General features: G+C 43.0%; 1 protein-coding gene across 3 annotated transcripts in view; it reads right to left on the bottom strand.

The window, feature by feature from the left end:
- Positions 1 to 6348: 6348 nt before the first annotated feature.
- The window catches only part of nlgn3a (neuroligin 3a), a 130403-nt gene continuing 122732 nt past the window's right edge, over positions 6349 to 14019 (bottom strand). For all 3 annotated transcript variants that reach the window (XM_026190509.1, XM_026190513.1, XM_026190521.1), the window contains one exon: positions 6349 to 7319. In XM_026190509.1, the coding sequence (XP_026046294.1) occupies positions 6464 to 7319 (856 nt within the window). In that variant the 3' untranslated portion in view covers positions 6349 to 6463. The remainder of the gene's footprint in view (positions 7320 to 14019) is intronic.

Here is a 14019-nt window from a genome sequence, read left to right as displayed (position 1 = left end):
ATTTATCAGAGATGTATCTGGGCTCAAAGCCCATCGCTTTTGTTGATTACAGTCCTCGTTTCCAGTGATACATTGTGTTATAATATCTGCCTTCGCATGAAACTCCTCATTAGGTGAACCTGAAAAAAAAAATGCCACAGATTTGTCTATGCAGTATGGGTACAAAACATTTTTTTTTTCAAGATTGCATTTTTCACATGGAAATAATAGATTATTGATGTTTTGACAAAACACATTATGATATCCCTTTTGGAGAAAAACAGGCTATTTAAATTCAAAGTGCAAGAGTTTTGGTTCACTGACTGACTCGAGTCTGCTTCTCAATAAGTAATGTTCATTAGCTTCGTAGTCAGCAGAGAAACACGGTAACTCAAGAAAATTAGATTCTAAATGAGTGGAAATGAGTAGCCCAGATTATGGCACTTACAAAGCTGGAGAAAGAGAAAATGGGCGCGTCATATATGTGCGAGACAGAGGGAGAGCTGCCCAGATATATTTTACATGAGGGGAGCAGAAAAAACCCCAACAACATTTGAGCACAAAAGAAAAAGAGAGATGGGGAAAAAGATGAACGAGGCTTGAGAGCAGAGAGATGAAGGTGAGGAAGAAGGTGAGAGGAAATATAGGTAACAACGTGCTCTCTGTGGTAGAAATAAAATTCTCAATATCTTCACGCAAACACAAAGACACCCACAACTGCACACACCTGCAGCTCTCTCCCAGCGGGTGGGACTGTGTAATTTGGCACATCCATTTCCTAGGCTGGGTTTGTCTTCGCTGCTGTCGAGGCAGTCACAACCCCCATCGGGGTATTCTAGCCATTCCTTGAATGATGTCACTTTCGAAGCACACTCGCTGAACTGCAAACAAATCTCGGTCGTGGAAACGCGTCTCACTCATAACCGCCCCCCCCCACTGAGCCATCCATTCCCTTTTTCCCCCTCGTGCGATTCGTGTCATAGGAAGTTTGGACTAATTTCATCAAGCCTTCAGGTTACTGAGTGCAGAGGAAGTTTGACCCCGTTTTTCCTCCTGCCGCAGTTTCCATGGTCTTCCCCCTTTGGTCCGTGACTTAATTATGTGGCTCTTCACAGGGCCATGTATCCCAAACTGTGTCCCTGAGGCCACTAGGTCTGCCCCTGCCAATACTCAGTGACATCTGCTCTGCTTTAACAGCATATGGGAAAATTACATGGCAAAAAACAAGTTGCCCTCCCATGACATTTCTTCCCTTTGATAGTTCACTCTCAGCTCCACCACTCAATTTTAATTCTGTGTCACTCTATGTGTGTGTGTGTGTGTGTGTGTGTGTGTGTGTGTGTTGGGGCCAGTGGACACCGACCTCACACCACTGCACATGAATCAGAGAAGAGAAGAATCCGCTTTGATTCATAACGGTGCTGTTCACGCAAATGGCAAAATAACTTCCAGGCTCAAAGTACGTTTCCTGTAAAATTTTCATGAGCTTGTTGTAAACTTGTTAGCAAACAGCTGCTTATTCATGCATTCAGCAGAGGCAGAGCTTTACAGGGATATTTCTGGCCACCTGTCCAGTAGTTATCCTCTTTTCAAATTTAGCGATCAGTGCAGCGGAAGTGATCCAAAATAGCTTATTATTGTGAAACTTGAAATATGCTGAAACACGGAGGAGAGCTGCACAGTTATGTGATGACTGGGGACGATCTTCCAATAGATGCCGATGTTTAGCATAACAATTAGGCTTTTTTGTTTCCTTTGTTTTTATTTGTATGATTTTTTATTCCCCACTGTGTGCTCACAGACTCTTTGAATGTTTAACCAGGACAAAATTGATGTGATACAACAGAAAAAAATACACTGATCAGAAATAAGATTATGACCATCTGCCTAATATTGTGTTGGTCCCCCTTTTTGATTCCCAAAATGCCGTGAGCCATCAAGGCATGGACTCCACTAGACGCCTAAAGTTGTGCTGGGGTATCTGGCACCAACATGTTAGCAACAGATCCTTAAGTCCTGCAAGCAGTGAGGTGGGGCCTCCATATGGATCAGATTTGTTTGTGCAGCACATCCCACAGATACTTGATTGGAGAATTTGGAAGCCAAGTCAACACCTCAAACACATTGCTTTACTAAAACAATTTCTACACCATTTTTGCTTTGTGGCAGGGAGTATTATCCTGCCACAGGCATCAGGGAATACTATTTCCATGAAAGGGTGTACATGGTCTGCAACAATGCTCAGGCAGGTGGTACGTGTCAACATACCACCTGGATGAATGGCAGGACCCAAGGTTTCCCAGCAGAACATTGTCCAGGGCATCACACCGCCTCTACTGGGTTGCCTTTTTCCCATAATAAGTCCTTGTGCCAGGTGTTCCCCAGATAAGTGCAGTAATCAGTGAGCCTTGGCCAATCATGACCCAGTCGCTGGTTCGCCACTGTTCCTTTCTTGGACCACTTTTGACCGACACTGTCCACTGAAGTCTGGGAACACCTAACAAGAACTGCAGTTTTAGAGATGCTCTGACCCAGTTGCCTAGCCTTCATAATTTGTCCCATTTTTCCTGCTTCTAACACATCAACTTTGAGGACGCAATGTTCACTTTCTCCCTAGTATGTCCCACAAATAAACAGGTTCTGTGATGAAGAGAAAATCACTGTTATTCAGTGTCAGTGATATATTGTTATGCTCATATTGTTATGCCCAATCAGTGGTTCAGCTACTGCCCTCTAAGAATCTATAGTATTTATAACCAATATAGTGATATAGTTAGCCAAGTTGTAAGTGTGGGTCACACATGAGCTGATGCAATCTGAAGATAATGACTACAGCAATGGAAAACTGACAAAATGTGATGCTGGAATACTCAACAGAGCTCACTGTGAACATTCTGTCAAAGAAATGCTCCCTAAAAATTCCAGTCCAAAGAGTGTCTTTTGTGGATTTCGTAAGCAGTGTTTCAGTAACTAGATCTCACATTTTTGTTTTTATTATATTCAAAACACACTTATTTTCCTGCCTAGAGCCCCACAAACAAAATTTAACTTACTTTTATTATATTGAAGTATACTATATATTATATTGAGTGCGCAGCAGAAATAAAAGTTCTCATAAAAGTTTGAAGATGTTTTTAAATGACTGAATGAATCAACCCTTTATGGACTTCAGTAATAAAGGAGTGCACATATTTCACAATCAGAAATATTTGAAAAACAGCTTCGCTCAACAAAGTGTAATCAATGCAAAGACTGTATATTGAAAAGGACACACCAGTTTGTTAGTAAAGTTATATTAAGAGGAGGACTTTGGCAGTTTCTTGAAACTGGGTGCTCCAAAGGATTGACGAATATTATTGAGAAATGCAGCATGCTCATAATGTAGCACCATGGAAATCTCAAAGTAGGCAAAACCTAAACCGTGCCTTGCTTTCTAATTGATTCTTAAATAATGGCAGTTACAAGATCAACCTCATCTAATATTCAGCATTACTTGAACCTAGGGACTGTTTAATTAGGTCAAAGTTCAAGTAAGCAGAAGAGTCATTTTTCTTATATATTTCTATTTCTATAATTTCACTTCTTTTTTGCCAGCAGAGGAATCGCCCCCTAATCCTGGTCAGTAGAAAGAATACAGGTTTAAGATAGATCTGCATTATTGTTACTTTTTAGGTCTGGAAGCCACTTCCATCTTTTGATATGCAGCCTATAAATCAATGCCACAATGTTTGGTGACTGCATTGTCCAGTTTATAGTTATGGACGCCTTATAAAGTGTTTTCTGTGTGCACAAGAGCGCTCCAGGTAGAAACCAGCTGCTTGTTCCTTTCTTAGAAGATGTGGTTCAGTTGAAGCGAGCGGCTGATTAGTAGGTGATTCCCAAATAAAGCAAGATGAGCAAAAAACAAGATGACTCGTATAGATCAGTCTCAGAGCAATTTCCCTCAAATAACCCATTTCTCTCTTTCTGCTACTGGCAGGATCGGTGATAAGCTGACCAGACTGTGCTTCTCGCTCTGCTACACCTCCAATCATTAAATACCAGAGGAAGCTGTAATGGAATACTTCATAAAAATGGTGAAGTCTGTGTGCATGAAGTCTCTGAAAATTGCAGCGCTGATCTTGGATCACTAGTTGGGTCGCATTACTGCATTTCACTGTAACTCGGGAGACAATCTGTGTGACGCCAAGATACTTAATGAAAATTGTCAGTTTTACTCACAGAATCAATAACTCCAGTTTTCACCCCGAGAATAACACATAATAGGATGCACTGTGAGTACATCAAGGCAATCTTTTCACAATCTCCCATTGCTGCAGCACTACTTTGCATGAATTACAGTAAAATCTGGGGTTATGCACGCAGATAGGCCCCAAGCTGTTAGCCTGTTTTTCTCAAAGGTTTCAGTGAGAGAAAAGGAGAGAGGCAGGAGGAGGGGGAGGAGGGGAAAGAGGAAGAGGGGAGGTAGAGAGGAAGTCCTGGGGGGGGGGAGCCTTGCACTTGCTGCAAGACTATTTCTTTTTTAACTCATTCAAAATGGAAATAATAAAAAGTCATAATAGGAAGGAAAAGAACTTTGATCAAGAGAGGGAAAAAAAGTTTAGTGAAACTTTATATTGTTCATTTTTTAAAGTTTTAATTTGGCACATGGCACAATCAGCATGTATGCATCTGGAATACATAAATAAATATTAAATATTTTATACATAAATATACATATAGAGCTCCTACAAAGACACCTGGAGAGGTCTTGGCTTGGTATGTTTCAAATCACAACAGTACAAAGAAACTAATTGCGTTGGTGCTTTTCAGTCTAAAGAGAGTTTTAAATATTTGTTGTTGTTTTTTTTAAGTGGGAAATATATCTTCATAGAAGCCCTATACATACATGTATGTATGCCCATATTTATATATATATATTCAAAGAAATACAAGTGTGCACTGATGTAGGTTTATTCAGTGCAAACAGGCCACTGTCTGCTTTCGAAGAGGAACTCTTACAAAGTCAATGGAATCATGTCAGTTAGTTCAGTTGAATCTTTAGCTATTTTTTTTCTCTTACACATAAAATAATAGATTTATTTTGTAATCTTTAAGCAAAAAATTAGACATATATAACTTTAAAAATAACAAAAGTGCTATTTTGCAAAGACAGACACCCAGAGACGCAGCAGAAACACTACTGGTGGATGAACCGAAATCAACAACATGGGAAGGTACTCAGCCCCCAACACCCCGTCCCCCCACCCATAACCACACAATATAACCTACAAAAAAAAAAAAGGTGCACGGACCCACACACACACACACTCACTCGCTCGCACACTTTCGTTCTCACACGCGCACACACCCGTTCTCGCTCTCTCGCAACTCTTGAGCTTGCAAGTTCCGACAATGTGTCTCTTCCTTTATCTCACGCTCCTGACCACGCTTGCACGCAAAGGAATGAGAAATCATGTTCACATGCACACAAACACACAGGTGCTCTAAGCAGCATGTGTACGTGCACACCTCGTGGAGATAATATCGGATAGCTTGAACAGATAAATTGGCTGTAAAAGATGCACTTTTCTCTTAACGAAACAATCACAGTAACATAGTGTTTATCTCTGCCTTCTCATCTCTCGGCAAGAGCTGTCCCAGACAAATCATTTCTATATGAGCTTGAAAAAAAAAGAAAAGGAAAAAACACCATTTGGGTGGCTGTTGTGTTGATACGCAACAGAAAAAAAAAAAAAAGAATGAGTTGCCCAAAATGGATTTTAAAAATCTCTACATCTGCATATCCTCTAGATTCCCATCCTGGATTCAGTCTCTCATCTTTGAGTCTCAACTGTTTGCAACACACCCCACATGGAATAGTCTCGGGGAATAGAAATAATGACAAAAAAACCCAACAACAACAAGCTTTTTGTAAGGCATTGAAACGTAAAACAAAACAAAGAAGCAATTAAAAACATTTCGTGAATATCGACGTAGAGGCCATTGTTCTAGACGTGTCTCCCGCAGGAGGAAAAGGGATGGGAAATAAAAAGCACTACTCTTTGTTTTTTGTTTTTTTTTGTTATGAATTCAAGAAAAAAAAAACTGTTGATATCTCCTCAGTCTGCTTAAAAAGGCTTTTAAAATGATTATTTTAGAAAAAAACACTGCAGAAAGACCCCGCAACCCCCCTTCTCTCCTGGTCGGGAGAAGGGAAGCAGTTTGATTTTGGCAGCTCTGCACAACTTGACATCCACGGAGAGCTCTCAGCAACTCTCCTCGTAGTAAAAGTCGTGTTAAATCTCCTCACGTTTTAATCTGACTGATGCCCTTCCCCTCCTCTCCCCCCCCCCCTCATGGCCCTCCCCCTCCCTGTGATATTTATAAAACACAATCCTCTCCTCCATTCGTTCATCCGGACTGCTCCTCCTCTTCCACCCCTGCACCGCCGCCTCTTCCTCCCCTCCCCGTTTCTCGCCGGCTGCCCCATGCCTCCTTAAAGCTATACGCGGGTGGTTGAGTGAGAGTGAGGCAGGCCGGTGGAGTTGAAGCCAGTTGTGAAGGTGTTGTAGGGGTGCAGGTTGGGCATGCCTACCAAGGAATTGGGGATCATGGTGATGGTGTTGGGGGTCATCAGGGGGATGTCGTCTGGAGAGCGCCGGAGTGTGAGCGTGTAGTCGGGCAGCGAGGCCAGGCGCAGTGCCCCCTCATTGCTGTTCCCAGCCTCACACTCATGGTGCGTCTGGTTCATCTGCAATGACATGATCTCCTCCTCCGGCGCGTGGTGGCCAATGTCGTTGGATGTGGTCTGCCGCTGCGGGCTGGGCTGCCCGTGGCCGGAGTCCTGCCGCCGCTTGTCCTTGCGGTAGTAGAGGGCTGCGAAGGCCAGGACGTTGAGGAACAGCAGCGAGGCCCCAACAGCGATAGTGACGCTGAGCTCTGTAGAATAATCCCGAGGGTTCTCTACAACCAGCGGCCCTGTCTCCTCATCATCGCCCCAGGAGTCTTTGTCCTCACTGTTGTAGGCCGGGGACATAGGTGGCCTCTTGGTGTTGAATGGCCAGTTTTTCCCATTGGGCTTTTTGGTGGACAGTGTGTTCTGCGTGGTCTCTGGGGGCGGCACTTTGGTGGTGGTGGAGGTGTAGTGGAACATATCGTGGAGGTTGTACAAATGGGGCACTAGGTGTTTCCAGAAGGCCACTTTGGTGGCACGGTAGTGATCGCGCACACGTGGCTTCAGGCCAATATGCAGGTAAAGCTGATCCTGGGGGTTGTATTTGGACCAGGCCACCTCTTCGAAGCGATTGGCCTTGGTGTGGATGAACTTGGTATCTTGGGGAACTGGTTTGTTGGGATCCCTGGAGACAAGAAAGAGAGACTGTTAAATGTGATTCTAAGAGTACATTAAATTATTCAAGCTCTGACATTCATGTGGGATAGGAAACGTACAAAAAAACTAAAAATACAAGCATGTGATTCACAGCTCATATTTTGGCGTGAAAGGGGTTCAGCTAGTGGAGAATTCATTGATTTTGCTCAGTGAAATCCACAACAGCAAAAGCACAAACTCGCATCGACCAGCCAAATCCTCCTGGTTATATAGGATTTGCGTGTGCATGCTGTTGTGTATATATATATGCTTTCTTCTTAATGAATCAGTTGAGAACGATTTCATATTATATTTTCCCAAATGTCTTTCTGCTTTTGGACACCTCTTTGAGCATAACCCCCCTCCCCTTCTCTTCTCTCTCCAGATGTTGTTCTTATTTCATTTCTAAGGCAGCCCACCTACAAAAAACAGGGCAAAGCCTTTTAAAGTAAACACATATGAATAAGTCAGCAGGCTTTAGGGCTCGCGTCAGGAGGCATCTTGTTGTTGATAATCCAACGCTGGTGGAGCCGTTTCGCTAATTGCTTAGGGAAGGCGGCACAGTGTGCATTGGCATCCAATGTGCTGATGTAAAGTGGACCATATTAATCAAGATACTAAAGGAACTGCTTAGCCCTGTGTGTCCATATATATGTGTGCATGCATGGATATCAGGATGTTTGCATGCATGAGAGCGAATGGATGTTTATGAGACTGAGCATGACAGACAAAAAGGAAAGAGCTTCTTCTGGATGCAGTACCTCCTGTGATCTACAGAGTTCACTGTTCCACTTTTCGGTTTTCAACATGCTGCCTCAAATGACCAGCCATTTCAATTACAGTGAAGCTATTGATTTATTGAACAAATTAACATATAGCAATCTCCGACAATCACACAACTCTTTGTTGCCGTACAATGTCAGAAGTGGGAGTTCTGCGACCCAGAATATTGCTTCTGGTAGTGATGAAAGAATTGTCCTGTAGCCACGAAAACCCAATAATTGATGTTGGAGCGGTGATGTTAAAACTTGCGCTGTTGCAAGGAGGCAAGGAGCAGTGTGACATTTCTCTAAATATCATGAAATATCCCTTTGTGGATCTGACTGCAATGTCAGTGGCAAGCAAAGTTAAAATTTAGCCGGGGATTTAGGGATATAGTGGCTACAGTGTTGTGTTTTTTTTCCTGTTCTTTCTTTTTTTTTTGGCACTGGCTGAAAAACCACCAAACATGGCTAAGAGAATTAACAGCCATGCCAGAAGAATTCAACCTCCATCCTCTCTCCTGTTCGTTTTTCTGCTGTCAATTTTTCTTTTTCAGGTCAGTGCTTCTGGGAGAAGTGAGAGAGAGAGATAGAGAAGGAGAACGAGAAAAAAAGACCGAGAGAGGTAGAGCAAATTGAGACGGCTGGAGCTGAATTCCTTCGACCACGGCTGGTGTCAGCAGAGCGGCCCGTAAATAACCTCTTTTATTAGGCCCGTAATGATCCCCGATGAATATTGACAGGCAGACTATGATGACTTTGTAGCTGAATATCAGTAATTAAGTTTCAAAGGAGTAGGTGGTGGAGGTAAGGTCATATTGATCTCCCCGTGCGCAACATGCCAGAGAACAGGATGTCAATGGAGCCGCCTCAGACGTAGCTGTCTGCAGCCTGCGTGCTGCATGAATTCTTGCAAGAGTGCACCAGTGTGCACACACCCATGCAAGCACAGGCTCTCGCCCTCTATCTTACACACGTGCATGCGCATCGACAAGAACGATGGATATCGACACTGCTGCATTTAATGGGAATTCTTTATTTCCATAACACCATAAATACTCTCTTTTCTGGAAGGTCAATTTGCTGAATGGTGATGGCACAAATATTGCAACTGTCCTCTGACAGATCTCACAAAACAATCAGCATGTGCATGTGGGGAGTGCAAGGGAGTGGTGGTGCAGAGGAGTTAGAAAAGCTCTTTGGTGGCTGGCTGGCTGGTTCAGTGCAAGTGTAGATGAATAATTTAGGGAACACAAAGAAATCAATGTGGCATCTTTAGTTAATTTGATTTGCCGCATTAGAGAACAACTGGCTGCCTTATCTAATTACACACACATATGCTTGGGTAATTGTTGCAAAGTCAATAGTAAACAGGCTACATTCCTTTGAACAATTTCTACCACTGCTGCTCAACTTTGGGCTCCTGTGTGGCTTTGAAGTGCTGCCCTGAGCTGCAGAGTCACAGGGAGTGATCTGAACTCAAGCTTTACTAGTCAGTGTAGCGAGGGCAACTAGGTTACCCTGTTCGATTTGTATCAGTGGGTGCTGCTGTGCGCCGTTGTCAGATTGACTGTTTCTTGAGTGCTGTGCTGCTGTGCTCTCCATCTGTGGTAAAATAGTGCTGTAATCATTTGTTAAAGTCTCTACAGGTGCCAACCTGTCTGAACTGCATGCTCATCTTATAACAGGTCTACTGTAAAATCCAACACAATAGGCTTTAATATATTCAGCAAGAATGAAGGTGCCAGGTTTTGTTGGGAAGTGTTTTTTTAATCTTTGTTTAGCATGTATGCATGGAAAAAATAGTATGATGCTTCAGCAGATACTGTGCTTAACATGTAAAGATAATAAAGACACTTTGGGGTTTTTTTTTTGCCTGTCCTGTTTGGATCTTTAGCCATCAGAATTGTTGTCTCAAGGCCAAGAAAGATGCCAAGCGGATTTACTTTACCAATTGGATCATCATGGCCTTGCCATATTGGTCCATTTGATTGACCTTTATTATAATTATGTATTTATTTTATTTTATTTCGGTTGTTACAGATGGGACAGACATGATTGGGGGATAGGACAGGGAGAAAGAATGAAAGAAAGAGGGAGAGAAAGAAAAATAGAGGGGAGAAGAGATGGTAAGAAAGGGGGGGAGAAAAAAAAGAAAAAAAACAAAACACCTTGATCATGTATGGAGATAAGAAAAAACAGAAGAGAAAACAAACAAAAAAGAGCAACATAATAAATACAACACCATCACAATAAACTAGCTAACAGTAGATAACAGTAGATACTAAATATTACATGTTATTGAGCAGTACGCAAGATCAACAGCGCACAATGTGCTTTGAGGTAGCAGCCAAGAAAGGTGTAGTTTGTGTCTGTGAACACCCGTGTGTACACCTGTGTGCATCAGCACGCTTGTATTCAAAAGGTTTCTCCATGTAACAATCTGCTAGGGAGTGTGGGGAGCCATAGCCCCATCCCCCAGGGCATGAAGCAGGTATGGAGGAGATCCAGGCCCCAGACATCCAGAGGCCCCAGAATACGAGGACCCAAGGAGGACCACCAGGGGGGCAACCGTGCCACCCTCCTGGGAAGAGCTGAGGAGAGCCCCAAACAAGAGGTCACCCAGCAGCCATGGAGCAGAGGCCAGAGGGGGTTGCAGTAACGTGCCAACGGGTTCTGCCGGCAGCCAGCTGTGCCAGAGAGGACCGGGCCTCAGGCCCAGAGGCCAATTAATAAAAATAAATAAAAAAGACACTTTAAAGGAGTTCCAGTGTCTAATTCGGATGCTAATTAGAAGTTACGCCAGTGAATTTTCACTGTCGTTAAAAAAATTAAAACATATATTAAAAAACAATTTTAACCTGTTCAAACACTTCTGGCAAGCTGATATTAAATGGGAGGGTGTGTAGCTATTCATTTGAAGTGTCTGGATAAACTCAGATTAAAGCCAAATCTTGTGATCACCAGCTCTTTTCACTTTTAAACATAACATCAGTCTGGGTACAAAACTCTGCAAAGTGCACTGTTGTCCCGTCTCACCGCATGCGTTCAGCTCTGTGGCGAATGCCTAGTGTGACTTGCATGAAGAGCCCTGGCATAATGTGATGTTTGTGGTCCTGTTGGTGCTGTCAGAGCTCCCCTGCATTAGCTGATAGCCTGCTTCCTGTCAAACCTCCCACCTAATCTGGGGATGGTCACTGAAGCTGTGGCTGGACTCCCAGGCAGAGGAGAGGGATTATTACACCCATAAAAGCAGGCGTTTTAATGGCCTTTCAGATTTCCTCTGATGTGTTCATATGGCCGTGGTAGTATAAACTATCGCCTTCATCTCCTCGTCACAACCTCCCGCCACCACCAATCTCAGTGACCTGCTGACCCCTGCTAACCTTGGCCTGTCAAGCGTATTTAAGTGTTCCCATGTGCTCTTATTTATGATTGATGGAGAATTTGGATTTCATCTCGCGACTGTCAGCCTGCGTGCCTGCATGTGCACATCTGTGTGTGTGTGATTGTACTGGATTTGGGCCACATTATGGTACAATAACCTCTTGGACTGAACAAGTGAAGCACTTAAACACAAGACATGTCACATTTCACAAAGCTGTTCACGCTCTGTGGTGAGGACAATGGGCCTCTCCCGGCTGATATAAAAAGTGTTAAGCAGTTCTGCTATAAGAAGCCGTGCCACCTGGATGACAGACACGACTCTCGGCTCTGCCTACACATGTGGCAGAATGGGACCGGAGCTCATTACTTATTCCGAGCTCTATCTGCAAGCGCTGATGTAAAAGGTAGATAAGGGGGGAGAATGAATATCATTTTCTTTCTTTTTTCATTCCCGGTGTACCTCCTTCCCCTTTTCATCCTGATGTAATTTGAAGCGCTTGAATGATCATAGACCTAGCCATCACCAAATCTGAAAAGACACGTTTACGTGCCCTAAGGCGGAAGACAAGAATCTATTTTCACTGCACTCAAGGTCTCTGAATCCTGAGCTGAGTATAGCTTCTCAATTATATATATATATATATATATATATATATATATATATATATATATATATATATATATATATATACCAAGAAGCATGCATTAATTTAACGGCACTGATGCTCATTTTGCTAGGCTGCAGAAAAAAAAGCTTTCTTTGGTATTGTTGTCATTGTTGCGTAACAAATTCATCCCCTGCAGTTGTTTATCTCCTTACCAGGTGACGCAAAGTAAGGAACTAATTGTAATTTTCACTCCATGAGAAGGTTACCAGATCTTTTCCCCCGACACTGTGCTTGAAATTTTGAAGAAATACACTCAGTCTCATTCTGTTTGTAGACTTCGTCTTGGTTCAGTGTATGGGATGGGCTGGAGGGGGGCATCCTCAGCTCTGAACAGGCAAATTATCAGCCTGTGCTCTTTTGCCCTTCATGTGGTTGCACGGTGGGACATGGGGCTGAGTGATGCGAGGTTCATATTTAATGGCAGCCTTCGGTTCAGCAGGCTAAGTGATGCGGGGCGAGGCGCTGTGACTTTGGGGTGTGCAGAAGTGTTGGAGGACACAGCTCTGGGGCCGCTCCCTGTTATAGATGCCATTGATTTGTTTGATTAGATGAGTGGCAGCGAAGAAAAAAAAAAAAACGCTTCTCCTGGCTCTCACGAAACTTTCCCTACTTTCACTTTGTCCTTTTTTTTTTTTGAACAATCGGGAGCTTTAAGCTACGTCTGAAGATCATTTTACATGAATACGTTTAAGAATATTATTCATGTTTTAACCTGACAACCACTTATTCGCAGACGCATACATGCAGATCTACTTCCTCTTCTCCTCCCCTGCGGCCCTCCTCTCATTACATTCACTGCACAGCATAGACACCGATCAATGGCATCCCGGCCCCTTAACAAGCCACACCACTTCCTTACCTTCTCTAATGCAAATCAGGATATTGGCTACAAATCTCCTATCAAGTGAGTGCCTATTTAATGGAGTAGGTAGGTTGCTGTTGGGGGCTGAGCTTTTCGACAATGCCAAGCATTCAGTACTCCCGGTGCAGGTTTAGTCGGTTGGGCCTAACGAAGGAAACTGAAGAGAACCAGGGATAATCCAGACGAAGGACAAAGAGGGAGATCAGAGTTGAATGATGTAACTACTAGACAGCTGGGGTAAAAAAAAGGAAAAAAAGGCTGAAGCTTTGCGTGAATGAGGTCAGACAGGAGAAACAGCTGATGTATGTGTGTTGTTAATCCTACAGAAGAGGAGTGTTCGATTGACAAGTAGGAGGAAAACAAAAGAAAAATCAACCAGCAGTGTTGTAAATCAGAGTGCTGGCTGTAACACTGTACCACAGACACACAGTGTAGTTACTTCTGTCTACATTTGTTTAGTTGGCAGCCTTTGTCACCAAACCAATCAATGGTGCATATTTTAGCTCACACTGTGATCGTAATACATGACTGTATAGAATAATGAGAGAGAGAGTGAGAGAGGAATGGGGGATCTGTGGAGGAGAATTAAAAAAAACAACAACAACATGTGACAGCGCTCTGCTCTCTAACTACCTAGCTATACCCAGCACTGCATGTGGCAGAGCTCAAACACAGAACTGGGGAAATGAGCACAAGCCAGCAGGATAAAAACAAGTATAAAGATGGACCAACAAATTTCTAGCACTAATGATATATAATGATTGATCTTTTCCAGGCCTTTCATCATCCTGTCTTTTTCTGAAGACTTCTGCCAAAGTTTGTTTCTTTGTTTCTTTCTTTCTTTCTTTCTTTCTTTCTTTCTTTCTTTCTTTCTTTCTTTCTTTCTTTCTTTCTTTCTTTCTTTCTTTCTTTCTTTTTTGTGTAAAGTTGTGTCGCTGCTGTGCTCACATCAGTCGCAGTAGACTTGTGCGCGAAAAAAAAAGAAAACCAAAGTTTTGACAATACAGTTCA

This window comes from Astatotilapia calliptera, chromosome 2 (genome assembly GCF_900246225.1).
Source record: "Astatotilapia calliptera chromosome 2, fAstCal1.2, whole genome shotgun sequence".
NCBI lineage: Eukaryota > Metazoa > Chordata > Actinopteri > Cichliformes > Cichlidae > Astatotilapia > Astatotilapia calliptera.
Note: the sequence above shows the minus strand (reverse complement) of the source record. Positions and strands in the feature narration are given on the sequence as shown.